Here is a 15,511-nt window from a genome sequence, read left to right as displayed (position 1 = left end):
TGGTTTCAAATTTTAAACAAGCCTCCACCAACCCTTCAGCAGAATTGGATATAAAGGCAATCTGTAATGTTGCTTTGTACAGACAGGGCTCAGATCCTGTAGGTCCCCTCACCTTCTTTGGAGGGTTCCCATTTTTCTTTGTGTTAGACTGTACTTGTATTATTCCATATTCAAGTGGTCGTACCAGTGTGCAGGTGCCTTTGCATACAGTAAGCAGTTGATCTGCAGCTAGTCATACAATTCTATAAACTGCTTAAGGAACTGATCAAATATAGAACAGCTGCAAGTGGTCACCACTAGGGCTCAGAGACAGACCACCCTTATGGCAGGGACAGGGAAAATGAAGGAAGGCAGCAGCTGAGAAGCATAGCATCACAGCTCTTAAAAACTGACTTGTGTTCAGAGCTGCTTCAACAGCAGTCTTTGAGTAATTTTAATGAAGATGATGAAACAAAGCCCTTTATATAAACAGTTTATTTACTCTAAACAGCAACACAGACAATGCCATATAAACACAAAGGAAGTGATGCAGAATAAGGATGCTGGCTGACTTTGGATCTCAGAGGCTCTTAAGCAATAACAACCTAGTTTCTGAAAGATAGAAAAACAAATTCAGGGAGGGAAGGGGGTGGAGGGCATGATTTTTATTTTTCCATACAGCCAGCTAAAGGCTAAATATAGTTCTAACATTTTAAAGCATGCCTGCATCAGATAGCAAAGTAACTAGAGATACTAGTGAATTTATAGAAGTATAAAAGTTTATAATTTTACAGCAGTTGAAATACTGACATCAATATTAAAATAAAAGCAAGTTTTACATAACAATCAAAAATACAAAAGACTGAAGGAAGAGACCCTGTATGAAAAAACTGGGGGCAATTCAGCAAATTTAGAACTGTATACAAGTGGCGAATATGGAAAATGGCACACATACAACCCCCTCCCCTAAGTGGATATTAATTGTACATAGCAACATTAGATTTTGCAAAAGTTTTGTAAACAAGTTCTTGCCAAACCAATCCCTTCCTTTTTAAGATGCTGCATGACAGATGCTTATGATGGTGCAAACTTCTTGGCTTGTGCTCGAACCCTCTTTTCGTATTCCACTCTGTTTTGGCTGAATAGAAGAAAAAGAAAGGGCAATTAAAGCTTGAGAAAGCAGACCATGTTGTACAATTCTCTCTCCTATTTCTAGCTCTTAATTCTCCCAACTCAGTACCCAAACAAACGACTGCCTTTCATAGCAGACTGCACAACTACAGGAGAGGAGGAAGTAGCTCAGCACATCAGAAGTGCTGCAGTTACAGAAAAACTGTGCAAAGGCAATCCCAAAAATGAGAACAAGTCCAAGGATTCTTACTTGGTTGATGAAGTTGACAACTTGACTAAAAGACAAACTGAGGAGGATGCAAATGCAGTGCTGTTAAACTACGCCTAATTACAGATGCAATCAATTTTGCCCTGCTGAGCTGCTTTTAACAATTACTCATTGAGCAGTAACAAGTGTGTCCTGATGTACAGCTGTAGAAATAAATTAACCCAGCTGAAATACTATGCAAGTCCAAAAGACATGAAAAGGATAAGTCAGAGACTATACATTTCTGTATCTGTGATCTGCAAAACATGCCTCTGAGTTCATTTCCAATAAGGTTCTTCTCCCCCCAGGCAGAGTTGTAGACTTGAAACAAAAAAGCTTTTTTTTTTTTTTTTTTTTTTTAAAAAAAAAAAGTTTGGTCTACATTTATTTCATCACAGTTCAGCAGAAGCAGATCTTACTTTTGGGGAGTGGCTCATAGACAAACAGGTTCAGAAACAGTGCTTGACTATTATGTGGGAGGCCTTAGCACTAATACAAATAGTAGCTTGTGTGTGACCCCTCTGATCTCTCTCCCCCATCTTTTTCTCCCTCCCTCTAAAAACAAAGGGGGTTTAAAGCTCATACACACTAAAGCTCATCTTTACTTCCTATGAAGTACTGCATCCTTGAAACAGTATTAATTAGTACCAACCAGTCATTGAGGTACAAATTAACAGCCTGCCTTTTCAGCCTGTGCAGTAACACAGGAACAAGACCAGCAGACTGTTTTTGCATGAATGTATGAGGGAAGGTATAAAATGGGTCACAGGCTGTATTTGTTTTCAGAGAATTATTCTATTCCTGCTCCACAATTCCTCAGACTATTTTTTCTTTTCCAAGAGGAAAAAAGGAGGGGTCTGCCTTGTCACTACTTGCTCCCTAAGGCACTGCCTACAACCATCCTCCATCTGAATGCCCTCACCCAGTCTTCAGAGATCCTTAAAAAATAACCTTGAGTAAAGTCTATAAATAAGATACAGACACACTATCCATCCCTATGCTTCCTTCTCACTAGGGTCCTGTAAGACATTCCTGACATGGCATTTTAATGAGACTTTGCATACAAGCTATTTTTCTGACTTGGGATGCTCTTGAAGACTCGTTCTGTCCAATTCTACATTTCTATTTTGGTTGTTATTTCAGTGGCTGTCAGTGCCAAAAACGTTCATGGGGTATGCTGCTTCCTTAAGAATTATGGGTCAGTCATCCATTTTTAATGGTAGGAAAATTTTAAGATTAAGCTTAAGAAAGTGTGGGGGTTTTTGGTTCAAATTTTAATTTTACTAAAGCTACAAGCTTTCTGTGCTTTTAAAAACAAATTTGAACATCAGTTTTCAAAAATTATACAATCCTTCTAGCAACCACAGCAGCTCTTCAACCCTCAGACACAAGCACTTATGGATACACATTACTGGACAGAACTGAATTACTCCTGTATTTATCAGTGGAACTTGTCAACTAATCCATTCTCTTCCTTCTCACTGTCAGTGTTCTCATGAAATCATTACCCTTGGTCACTACCCCTCAGTTAGCTTTTAGGGCAAAGGAATCTGTATCGGACTGCGAATTATGGTTCAACTGAATGCATCTTCATGCTTTCTGTTGTCACATTGTTCCATTAGCCTATAAATGCTGAAGATACTGCTTAACTTGAGTTCAGCACAAGCTAGGCATCTCTACAGGACACAGCCACGAAGGCAGAAAAGCTCCCTTGATCATTTTCAAAACCATCTGCACGTAACACTATCAGCAACAGACAGCTGTAGGCAACGCGGCAGCTCTCATGCTGATCCACATACTTACCAGTAAATTGTGTACGCCTCTGCTTGAGCTGGGTCTTGAATATTTGGTTCATTTAGAAGTTCTTGTATTCCTAACAAGATCTGTAGAAGGTACAGAAGTAACATAGGCATGGATATCACTAAGTTAGGAAGAAACATGCAACTAAAGGAAAAAAATGATGAAAATCACTACATTCACACCTAAAATCCCAACCATAGAAACACGCCATGAACATTTTACATTCATGTAAGATGAACAGGCAAAGCAAGAAAGAAGGATAATTTTACGCATATGTACAACTAATGACCTGTTTAATTGTGATTGCTGGCCTCCAGTCCTTATCCTCCTCTAAGATGGAGAGACACACTGTGCCTGAAGGATACACGTTTGGGTGGAATAATGGTGGTTCAAATTTACCTGAGGGGGGAAAAGAAAAAAAAGTTACTTGCATACAAAGCCAAGGCTAATATGTAACAGATTGTTTAGACCATGGGTGTAGAACAAACAAACTGACCAGTGAGAGAGAGATACACACACCTCTCTCTGCACCGCTGTTCCCCACCTAACCTGCCTCAGGCACCAAATAGGAGATCTCACAGCTATTGTTACAGCACTGAACTTTGCCTTGGCCTGTACCAAAAGCAGGAAGCCTGCCCTATCTGTGTTATTACTGCAGGCCATTTCACAGCATCACTGTGACCAGTAACGTGTTGGTTTAGGAACAGAAACTGTCAAAAAGGTTCGCAGTAGCTACACAGTAACTTTTTAAATCAATCCTACACTTAGATCCTATACACTGATCTATAAAGATACTGCCTGTCACTTCTTATTTTCCTCTCACTGTACTGTATTGAACATCCCATACCAACTACACCAAGTTTCTGCTGTTCAATTTCACTGCGTGTATAACCAGCATGAATTCAACAAAAGGAAACAAGCCTAGTATGTGGGACTGATTGAAAAGGTTGGTTATACAACTTTCCTACTGGCAGACCATATTCTAGCAGTTCTTTATAAGCCTGAATTCCTACAGCTATCATCTTGATGAATGTAGAGAACACTTGCTTAATGGTACATGAAAAGTCTATATTACTGCAGTTTCCTAATCCATTTTCACATTACAATCATGTTGTGCTTATGAGCTGCTCAGTGAAGTACGATGGGAAAGCAGAAGCTGCATTAGGAGTCTCACCAGCCACACATCTTAGCTTAAGCACATAAGCTGGAGTTTTAGAAGATTCCACAAGTAAAACAAGTATTTTTTCTAATCCCAGGTACAATAAATAAAACTTCCACATTTAGAATGGACAGATGAAAAGGCAAAAGTTGATGGAACTAGACTTATTTTTTTTACTGTGAGTTCTCCACATAGAAGACTAACTTTACAGCAAGAAAAAGCCCAAAGACTTAAACTAATCATGCCTACCTATTAGTACCTCTAATTTAGAGTGCTGATGAAATAGTGAATACTGCAAGTGGTGCTTCTGACAGACTTTGAGGAAATCTAAATAGCAGTAACTCTTCTCCTTCTAGTTTTGCTAGCATTGAGCACTTAGCTCAGTTCTCTCAATATTCCAAGTGTGGGGTAGGGAAAAAAAAACTTTCAGTAGAAAAAAACCTCAGAAACTGACAACAATCTGTACAACCTCATGGACTATTAAATACTGTTCTACTGTATGTATGGCGTGGTTTTTTTGGTGTCATTTTTCTTACATTTTGGGGGTGAAGAAGGGTAATCATCCTTGAAAAGCATCCGTAGTTTAAATAAGCCTCCTTCCCATGGTGTCTACAAAAGAAGTTAAGGTCGTGTTTTGATTACAAGCCAAACTTGGGAGAAGAAAACAAGAACAACATTTCCCCAGACAAAGCACAGGACACTTTTTCTACACCACTGGAAAAGAGCTGCTCTATGCTGCAGCACGCTACCTGCAATGAGACAAGTTATCCTACTGATGTCTTGTTTTTAGATCAGCTCATTGTATTTTTTTTCCACTTTACTACAGCTTCCAGGTATTGCCAAGTCATCGACAGATTTGATACAAACACTGGTAATTCCAGATACAAGTACAGTCACAGTATATAAGAAACAGTCTTCCAGTCCTTTACTACCTTGGTTGCTCTTTGTGCTGTGCTATATTTTTATATTTATATGTGATCTCAGAACTGCACACCATACTCAAGGTGAGGCCACACCAATGCTAAATATAAAAGCAGAATTACCTCTGAGCAGTTGGCTACGCTGCACTTAATGCAGTCAAAATGCAGTTTGCTGCTAGGGCACTGCTGCTCACGTTGAGCATGGTGCTCACCAGCATCTCCTGCTCCCTGTATGCTGAGCGTGTCTCCAAACACTTGGCTCCCAGTCTGTGCCAATGTCCAGCATTACTCTAGCATTTACCTTCACCGAACTTGCTAATGACAATGACTCAATGCTCTAGTCCTATCCAGATCCCTTTTCAAGGCCCTCTCAGCCCTCCACAGAGTCAACCTGCCAAAGATGCATTCCACTCTTGTATTCAGATCACTGATAAAAAACACCGAATAGAACCAGCCTTGGACTGGAGCCCAGAGGAATGCTACTAGTGACAGCTACCAGCCAGATACAGCCCTCCGAGCTCTACTTTTGAGCCAGTTCATCACTTAGAATAGCAAGAACCTGTTTATATCACAGTAGCATAAGCTGTCCATAAAGTACAGTATTAAAGGCCTTATGAAAATACAGACAGATTACATGCATCACCCACCAAGCAGGTGACCTTATCAGAGAAGATCACATTACTAAGGCAGGCCTTTTTCTTGATGAACCCACACTGCCTATGCCTGCTAACAGTTGCTTTTTTTTTTTTTTTTAAATAAAAAAAACTTTTCAGTAGCCCCTGGAATAATTTTCTTGGTAACTTTTCCAAACAAGATCAGACTAACAGGTTTGCAGTTTCCTGGATTTTCTCTGAGAACAACATCACTTGTAACTACAATTTTTCCATCTGGTTGACAAGAAAGCACTTTTGGTGGTTTCAACCACTGTACTGCAACAGGGGAAAGAGCTGCAGTACAGCGTGCCTCCAAACAGGAGCACAATATGCAGCAACTACTTTTTGCTGGCAGAGACAAACAAGGCACACTGCTTCTTGCTGAAGAGACTACATTGATTAAAAACAACTGTTTTTGTTAGATTCCTATCAGGAACTACATGAATGTAATCAGTCTTTTCCTAGGGTGAAGCACTTTCTAGGAGGAAAGACATTGGCTGGAGGAGTTTTTAGGTATTTAAAGGTGACATCTTGCTAAGGTACAACTGCTTACTGTGAGGATAACCTTTGTTGAGTAAGACACGGGATAAGTTTGTCCTTATGCTGTGCTAAATCACATCAGGTACTTTGAAAAAAATAAAGTGTGCGTTTTTGAGAGTCTAACAAAAGTAGGTTATCTGTTATACAGACAGCTATCAAATAATTGAATTAAGTTGGATCCTCAGCAGCAAGTTTACGTTCATCATTAATCTACCTGTGGTAACAGTATGGAATCTGCAGGTTTTGCCCACAGCATTCTCTGAATGTAGCACAAGAGCTGTTAAGAGGACTTAGGCAAGATGCCAAGAAGAGGTATTAGAAGAGGCAAAACAGAAGTCATCCTGCATCCGACAAGACACCAAAGATGGGAGTTTTTCATTCTCTTGCAAGTAATTAATAGAATTATCTCAAAGACACAAATGCATCTGCTGAATTCACAAGTAATATATCCAAATAACTTGGAAAATGAAACAAATCAGAAAGGTAAGTAACACCAGCACTGTATGAATCAAAAAGCTTTGTGCATTAACGACTGCCTCCATGCATTAAGTTTGCATTTGTCCTCCCAACCAGAAGCTGACCACCCTGACTGAAATAAGGGCAAAGATTAATTTCTGTAAAGACCAGAACCCTTAAATTTATTTTCAGGAGAAGTACAAATGAAATCAGGTAAAAAAAAAAAAAACCTCTGTTAGATGATCATATTATTTCCATAACACAAACAGGCAGAACTCCACAGAATTGAAAGCAGTCAGATTTCAAGTTAATACTACAGAATTATTTTCCATGACATTCAAAAGATTAAGATTAGTGCTACAGCGCAGCACCTCGTAGGACTGAGGAGTGTCACTAGTTGGTGGACAAAAAAACCCACAGCAACACGTTACTGGTAGTTAACCACCAGAAGTAATTGAATAGTATAAGTGTTCAAACTTGACAGTTTAAACCAGTGTTTAGCAAGCAGATAAACCACAACCATTGCTGATATTAAGCAGAGGAGCATTTCAACTTGCCCCATGCAGGATCCTTCCACGCTTCTCTGAAAAAACATTTCTTAACGTGATCAGTGCCAAAAGCTGAACAACAACACGATGAGTTTTGTCCAGGGGCACAATCCAAATATTTACATTAAACCATGCAACTCATACTCTCACAGTTCTCAGCATAATACACAATCACAGTTACGTTACTTTCCAGCACAAGTGTTAGCACAACAGAACGCCTTACCCCCTTCTTTCCTGGAATAGCACATTCCCAGTTCATTAGATTCATTGTGCCATCTGGATTTTTTGTAGGTACTGCTACAAATCCCTGCATTAGGGTAAATCAAAAACAAAAGGTGAGTATTTTAGAAGATATGCTTAGAATGCCTCATGCCACATCTAATTCATTCAGTTATTTCTTTGTGCAAAACACAGTTTTAAGCAGTTTCTTATTTAAAAATTAATTACTGTAACACATCAGGCAAAGAGAATCATAACATGAACACAACTGTACAAGTCAGGAAGTTAACAGTGCTCACATATACTTACAAATGGATGATCTTTTCTCCAGGCTTTTCTCTCCTGTGCAAGTCTACTTAGAGCTATGCCAGACATATTCAGATTCCCTCTAAAACAAAAATAGTTGCTTTTAGTACTTGCTTTAGTACTTATTATGTAAGTAGCATTATGTTCTCCATATAAGAGCTTTGATCACTCAAGAAGTCTTTTGGCCTTCCATCTCTACTGTAGTCACAACATGTTTTTGCACACTGCAGATGTTAAGACCAGGAATAATGTCATCAAGTTACCCCACGCCAACTACCTCTCAGGTACTGGACCTGACCTAGTCAGGCCCACATGTATTTCTGTGTATTTCATATTTAAACCACATTGTCAAAATAATTTTTCAAGTATCTTGGTAGCAGTAACAGTATCACTGATAGGAAAAAGGGCTCAGATTTCCTACTTGTGTGACTGACAAAGGCATACCTAGATCTCTGTGATATCATGGAAGGTATGGCTTGCTCTGAAGGCAAACACCTGCACTACTCCCGTTTCTTGCAAACAGGAAAATTAGAAATGCCACTAACAGGTCAAGTCTGTGCTAAAATCCAGGGTTCTACACAAAAGCAACACGGGCACAGGATTTAGCAAACTCAAATGTCATGTTGATAGAAAGGCTCTAGATAGCAGCAGGAATGAAAGACAGAAATTAACGGAGGAGGAGTCAGTGAGCAGCTCACTCATTCTGCAGGACAGGTCTTAAATGCCCATGTAAACTGCACAATCTTCCAGAATCCTCACTGTCTCAAGTAACAGCCAAGTTCAGCAACTCAGACATGCAGAGCACAGGTCACTACTACAGACAATGTGAGAACAGTTCCAGACATGATGCTCCAATAGAGCAGCTCTCAGATCCAGGGGAGGATTCTCCACTCACCTGCAAGAGCAGTTACAGTGAGACCTTATTTTTCATGGTCAAACTGTACCTAAACTCATCCTTTCATCAGCCACGTGGTCAGAAACCTCCACTTATCTTTACTCCTCCTCCCCACTGCACTTCTACCCATTTTAAACAAGAACTAAAACTTGGTAGCTGTGGAGTTAAGAGCAGTTGGCCTAACTACTTCATGCACCCACCAGAAAAGTAGTATCTTCCTCCTAAATAAGCTTACAGAATTAGTGCAAGAAATATTATCACTCCCTTAGAGCAAACATTTGCACCCTGATGAAGGATTATTAGTTAATACAGTGCAACTCTTGTATACATAAACTACCCGACCATATCAGCTCCAGCTCAAAAAAGCCCTTGTTTTAAAATCTCACTCTTGATTACTCGTGCACATCTGCCATCCACTCCGAAGATTAGAAGACATCAGGCTCTCCATTTACATATTCACACATCAGAAGTGCCCAAGCAGCACAAACACCTTAACTAAGAGTCCTTGCAAACACTTCTGCCCATCCCTCCCCTCCTCTCTCCTCTCTCCTTTTTCCCCCCAGTCACATCAGCTTGCACACCCACGGTCAATCCTTTCAACTTCCAGGTAGCAGCACAATCCCTGCTACAACGTAACTAGAATTAAAGCTTTTCAGAAGGCACCGTTAATGCTCTGTGCAGAACACGCACAAAAGAATCCTGTATTCATTCTAATGTTCCCAAAACAGGCATTGGTGTCCTGCTTATGTAAGAACACTTGCAGGACTTCACATCAGAACTGTAGGTAGCACTTCAGTTTTCAGTCAACTCACCAGCAAGAGAAGCAGAGCCTCCCATGAGAAACCAGAACAAAAACAAAACTTTGCACCTCTCCTTCAACAAAATTATAAAGGGAGTAATTTTATTTCATGAGCCCTTTCTCCCACTAGAGATTTTAATGAACTAATGAGCATGTGGCAGAATTTCAGCTGTGCTTTTAGCACCTGGAGATCCACAACAACAACATCAACTCTGCAAAATCAATTTTTAAAAATTATTATAGCTTATAAACTTGTCAAATGTTAGACAGCAACTCGGATACCTCCTCTGGAGATGAACACATTGCCTTCCCTACAACTAACAGTCAGCTAGGCAGCATTTCCCTTGAGGTTCAATATACAGCATTACGTCCTACCAAACTACACCAACCAAATTCTCCCAGTGGAAAATAATTTCAGCAGCTCCATAACCTGCTGGCTTTTGCACTATGCCATGCCCTGGTAAATTAAAGACTTTGTCTGTTCTACAAGTAATTCTTTCAAATCTTGAGGCATTTGACTTTAGCACCAATTAGACCACATCCTTCTTCCCCTGGTGTATGTGCACACACCGTTACAACCAAAAACTCTTTTGCACCTCAAGACCTGAAATCCCTCGATGAGGTTCTGCACACCACCTCCTTCCCAAACACAGCACTTTGGTTTTCCCAGTGCCTACATTTCATTCCCTGAGTTGAAATGCCAGTTTCTTGACTTCCCCCCCCTTCTACTATGGCACAAGAAATTAAGTGTGATTGCTTAATTTCACAGCAGGACACATTTCATAAAGAATTGGGAGGAAAGGAGGGAGAGAAAAAGCATGTAAAAATAGTTCAGAGATCTGTCATTGAGCAACCTAGTTAAATAGTTACAGGTAACATTAAGAGAGCTTCTGGCTCCTAAACCAAGTACTTCAACAGTAGGGTTTGTGAGCGATAAAGAAGAAAGCCTTCCTAGTCAGCATATACTAACTGAAGATTTCAGGCTAGTTAGCATTACTTCACACAAAGTAGAACCTGTGACTTTAAAGCTCAGTATTTATTTTAGTGGCTTCTTGCCCGAGTGGCAGAGCTGCTAAGAACTTCAGTGTCCAAATCTGAACAGTTTACTAATGAGTCAAACGTGATTAACCAGGATATCTTAAGAGACACCTGACCCCGAGATAAGCCTTCGCATTTTCAGGTTAGCTCCCAGGTATGCATATTTTGTCTACTTAATATTTGCTATTCCAGTCCTCTGAATATTAGGGCCATGTAATGGAAATCCAGTGAATACTGACACTTGCCAGGGATTTAATAACAGTCACTTCAGGCACATCTAACCAGACTTAGACTCCTGAATACCTTGAAGAAGAAATGAGTTACATTACCTTATTTCATGTATTAGTAATTCTTAACTGATACTTTTAACCCACCCCAACTATGTTTAGTGCCTCTCTTTCAGGTTTGAACTTTTATTTTTTTTTATTACCTCAAGCAACAGTTAAACTTCAGCTCATTATTCAGTACTGATGAACACAACTGGGACAGAACAGCTCAGCCACATCTGAACTTGAACTAATGCTATACGTGCTCTCCCTCTTCTGCAAGACTCTGGTAACAAGGTCTGAAATAACTGCAACTGTCATCTTTGGGCAGTGCAGTAGATCGGCTGCCTGCACTGAGCAAGTGAACTGATCCTATCCAAACTTCCTTTTCACCTTGCAAGAAATCCAGAATTGTGGGGGGCCAGTTTTCCTACAGCTTTTTGATCTCAAAGTTTCACTGTTCTCCAGATGACTCCAGGAGCTTGAAGAACAGCCAGCACAGAAGGACGTGGGACAGCAGGCTGCGAGTCCTACAGCTTGTAAGATACCTCAGTGCTTCCCACCAAGAACGTGACCCGCATCAGGCAGCGCCTGGCAAAGCTCTTCAAACAGTTCCACGGGCTTTGGCTACCCTGGCAAGGGCAGACGAGCACCCAAAGCCTCTTGTCACTAACTGTTAGCAAGGCACAAGAGACCACTGAGACTGAAAGCCCACTTCAAAAACTGATCCTACTACTTAGGGGTCCCCTCAAAGGTAAATCAATCTAACAACAAATTGCCAACACATACAGCAATTCAGTGAAAGAAACTGGATCTCTTATTTAAACTTTCTCCCTGCTGGAGCTCCAGGCAGGATAACAGAGGTTGAACACCTCTCTATGTATTCTGCTGTCAGAAATTACAAAGGAACAGGAAGGAATTAAGTACTTCATTAAACCTCAAGATATGCTCACTTTTTTTTTTTTTTTTTTTTTTTTTTATAAATAATTTTTCCCCTTTGGGATCTTGCCCAAAAAATCTGTAGTTTTTTTTTTTTTTCCTGCACTTTTTTTTTTCCACATTTGTTTCAAATATCAAATCTGATTTCCTTTGGAATGCCTTCCCATTCCATTTAGTTTTACTCCCTCCTGCACACACCAGCACCAGGAGGGAGCAATGGCCCATTTACCACAACCAACTCACTAGAAAATTACCAGAAACTTCCAAGAGCGCTCCATGCCTCGCCTCTGCTGGCTGCGCTGGGACCAAACCCAACCCAAACTGCTACGCTATCCATAAAACAGACCCTGAACAGCACAGCACTCCTATGGCACACTAACCATCACGTCTGTGACTCTGACCCGTAAATAGTCTGTACATACACAGCGTGCTTCTTCAATCTCCATTCATTCAAAAATAAGTAAATGAATAAAATCGTTAAGGCTTATTACTTCACGGATTGGAAGCAGACGCCGTAAGGATTTGTAAACCGGCGATACGCTTTCCTTCCCACACAGGCAGAGAAAGTCAAGGGATGAGGTACAACCGAAGCGCACCGCCTCCTAACAGGCGCACAAAGTCCGCTCCTGCCCGAGGCAGCGAAACAAGCGGCACAGGCGGTACCGGCCCGCACGGCCGCCGGAGTTCCGAGAGCGACGAAAGGAACGGCAGGGCGGCCCGGCCCAGGACCTCCGCCCGGAGCGGCGCAGCGCCGGCCCTGCCGCGGCCGTTTGTCTCGCGAGTCCGGCGGAACGGCCGGGGCAGCGGCCGAGGCCCGCGCGCGGCGACCCGACGCCCGCCCGGCAGCCGGAGAATCGCTTCGCGGTGCGGGGAGCTCCGAGCGCGGGCCCGTTGACGCACGCGGCTCGGCGGCCAACCGCGGCCCAAAGCGGCCGAGACCTTTGCGGGCTGGCGGGCCGCGGCGCAGGGGCAGAGCGCGGAGCCCTCCCGAGGCGGGCAGCGACACGCCGTCGGGCCCGGCCGCGCCGCCGGGAATAGCGGGGTCCGCGCACCGCCGCGCCGCGAGGCACCGGCCCGAACCCCGCCGTCGCAGGGCCAGCTGCCGCCGCCCCGCCGCCCCAGGCCCCTCGCCCGGCCAGGCCTCACCGTGTTCGGCCGCGGCACCCGCGTGTGTCCCGGATTGAGGCAGAGGCGAATGACCCGGATGTTCCCGGCTCTGCTCCCCCCCCTTTGTCTCTGGTCCGGAGTTTCCCTCCCTCCTCTCTCTTCTTCTCTCCCCCTTCCCCCCCTCCCTCGGTGCGGAGCTCACTAACGCCGTGTGTCCCTCACTACGACCCGTCCGAGCCGCTGCGCCGGCGCGGTGCAGCCCAGCCCAGCCCGCGCACCGCCCGCCGCTCTTCACGCGTCGCCGTCAGCAGGACCTGCGGGCGTCCTCAACGGCGCCTGAGCGGGGAGCGCCACGGAGATCCCGGCAGAGCCCCCTCGAACCCTCTCACGTCCTCCTGCCCCTCTGGCCCTATGTTCCCCTATCGAAAAATGGAGTAAAGTTTTACCTCAGGCGCTGAGGCGGTCACCTGTGCCCTATAACCGTCCGGCCGGGCGCAGGAAGCCAAGCGGGTCCGGCCCACTGCGCCTGAGCCGCGAGGCACTCGAGCCCGGTAGGACCCGCCCACTGCGACCATTCGCGCCTCTGATTGGAGGATGGAGAGGCGGTCCTGGCGCTGCCTGCGCTGCAATTGGGCAAAGCCGGGAGGGGGCGGGGCGAGCCCGTCTGCTGGGGGCGGATCCCCGGGCCCCAAGCGCGGGCGCTGCGGGCTGTTTCGGGCGGCGGAGGCCGTGTGCGTTAGCTTCCTGTTTTTTTTTTTTTGCTTGTTTTGTTTATTTGTTTGTTTTGTTCGTAAGTTTGGTGGGTTTTTTAGTGTTTTTTTTTTTTAATTATTATTTTTAATTTTGGGGTACGACTCACATTCTGTCCTTATGTTTACCGTGTTTAATTTTAATGAAACCGACATTTTTTGTCTTTAAACCTCCTTTTAGCCGCATCCTGCCGTGGTCTGTTTATTGAACTGCACCCTACGTAGCACCGTAAGACCAACATGGCTTATCTTCCTCGCCCTTCTCCCGTCACTCCAATTAGGCATTTCCATAAATAAGCATCGCTATATTGAATGGGATAAACTTGGGCTGGTGCTCGGCTCCAGAACCTCACTGTCCCACATCCCACCCAGACAGCCGTTCTGGCACGCCGCGATGGAGGCAGCGCCCCCCAACCCGCCATGCAGAGATTTAAATTACTACTGAGAAAAGCAAAGGCGGCCGCAATGAGCAAGGCGACGATCTGTTCGATCCCATAACGGAGCACGAGGCAAGACGTCATCAGTTTAAAGCGCTGTGAGAAAAACCAAGGGCAGGTATTAAGCAAATTCAATTGATAAAGACGCTATGGCAGTAATGTGAGGATGGGTGCGGAGTCTTCATTAGCTGAGGGTTTAAAGGTAGCTTAAATTACGTGTTTTATGTGCAGCCACTCCCCTGTTTAACCAAGAGGGTGAGCCAAGTGCTCTGGTACTCTCCCGATTTTTTTCTCTAAACAATTCACGCTCTCATTTAAATTTAATCTCCGTTCAGCTCCACAGAAATGATGGAGGAGCTGTCTTTCTCCAGGCTGCTCTCAGAAAATAGAAACAACTAGATCCTCAAATTGCTTGCCATATTCTTACCCTATCTTCATTTAGCTCCTCTCCATAAAGGAATCATTCAAGAGGAATTACGTTCCCTTGGAATGAATAGTTCCTGTTCCAACACATGCTTTAGCCTATTGCATAGCAGAATGATACAAAATAGGATACCTGTCTTCCTGTGGGCCCTCCTGCCCAACTTTCTCTCATCCCAATGCACAAATACCTATGACATTAGCTACTTTCTTTCTTTTAACTAGTAAATGCTGGAGGAGAGATGGAAAAGAGTTAGCAGCTGTGTGTGCAGAAAACATCCCGACTGTCACTAAAGGCTTGGAGAAACAGGAGTCTCAGAGACCTTAATGAAAACTCGTTTCGGGCTGCTTCATGCAACAGTTACTGGATGCCATCTCAGTTGTATTTTATTTGGTGAAAACACATTTGGAATGTCTGGAAGTTTCTTTGCAAAAGTTAGGAACAGATACTTTCAGGAAGCCTGTTAAAGTGGCTGTGCCAAATCGGATGAAAGACCGCTCCAGCTACACAATCTTTCACCATTAGCAAATAGCACAGTAAAACCTCTGTTTATCTTTCCAAGTGTCCTATCACTTGCAGTACAGGTTCTTCTAAGACATATCTGTATTTAACAGCAGCTTTGTAACACATTTGTTGAGGTAGCAGGCAGGTTTCCTGTGTAGTGGGTACACCTGGGGCGTTCACATTGCTTGAATTTGCATCCTTCCAAACTCAGCACTGAAAGCTGATCTGAATGGACATGGTGAAAAAAAAAATCACACTTCTTTGCAGACACTGAGGATTCCAGTGATATTACCAACAGCAGTGATTTTTAGAAGGAATGGTTAACACACCATTCAAAGGATTTATCTCGTGAGATTGGGCAGGCTGCAGCCTTGGGTAACACAAACAAGGACTATGTG

General features: G+C 43.3%; 1 protein-coding gene across 5 annotated transcripts; it reads right to left on the bottom strand.

Moving 5' to 3' along the window:
• Positions 1–456: 456 nt before the first annotated feature.
• UBE2I (ubiquitin conjugating enzyme E2 I) lies at positions 457–13,548 on the bottom strand. Of its 5 annotated transcripts, none has more exons than XM_042864077.1 (7): positions 13,449–13,548; positions 7,962–8,040; positions 7,657–7,740; positions 4,853–4,925; positions 3,447–3,556; positions 3,161–3,240; positions 457–1,117 (listed from the first exon to the last, which is right to left on the bottom strand). In XM_042864077.1, exons 2-7 carry the CDS (start codon positions 8,025–8,027, stop codon positions 1,054–1,056), a joined length of 477 nt encoding a protein of 158 aa, XP_042720011.1. In that variant the 5' UTR covers positions 8,028–8,040; positions 13,449–13,548; the 3' UTR covers positions 457–1,053. The 5 variants fall into 5 exon arrangements, with proteins under 5 accessions (XP_042720011.1, XP_042720013.1, XP_042720012.1 ...); XM_042864079.1 differs by lacking the exon at positions 13,449–13,548 and adding an exon at positions 13,317–13,338; XM_042864078.1 differs by lacking the exon at positions 13,449–13,548 and adding an exon at positions 13,209–13,230.
• Positions 13,549–15,511: the final 1,963 nt, after the last annotated feature.

The sequence above is a fragment of the Lagopus leucura genome, unplaced genomic scaffold (genome assembly GCF_019238085.1).
Source record: "Lagopus leucura isolate 7727_CA_CO unplaced genomic scaffold, USGS_WTPT01 Super-Scaffold_760, whole genome shotgun sequence".
NCBI classification, from domain to species: Eukaryota; Metazoa; Chordata; class Aves; order Galliformes; family Phasianidae; genus Lagopus; species Lagopus leucura.
This window is presented reverse-complemented; position numbering and strand designations above follow the sequence as displayed.

Bases quoted from the DNA above. Each gene is read 5' to 3' on its own strand.
- UBE2I (XM_042864077.1), bottom strand. From the start codon at position 8,027: ATGTCTGGCATAGCTCTAAGTAGACTTGCACAGGAGAGAAAAGCCTGG. The intron at 3,241-3,446 runs GTCATTAGTTGT...TACCTTCTACAG, and splicing joins CAGCAATCACAATTAAACAG to ATCTTGTTAGGAATACAAGA. The intron at 1,118-3,160 runs GTAAGTATGTGG...TCTTCTATTCAG, and splicing joins GAGGCGTACACAATTTACTG to CCAAAACAGAGTGGAATACG.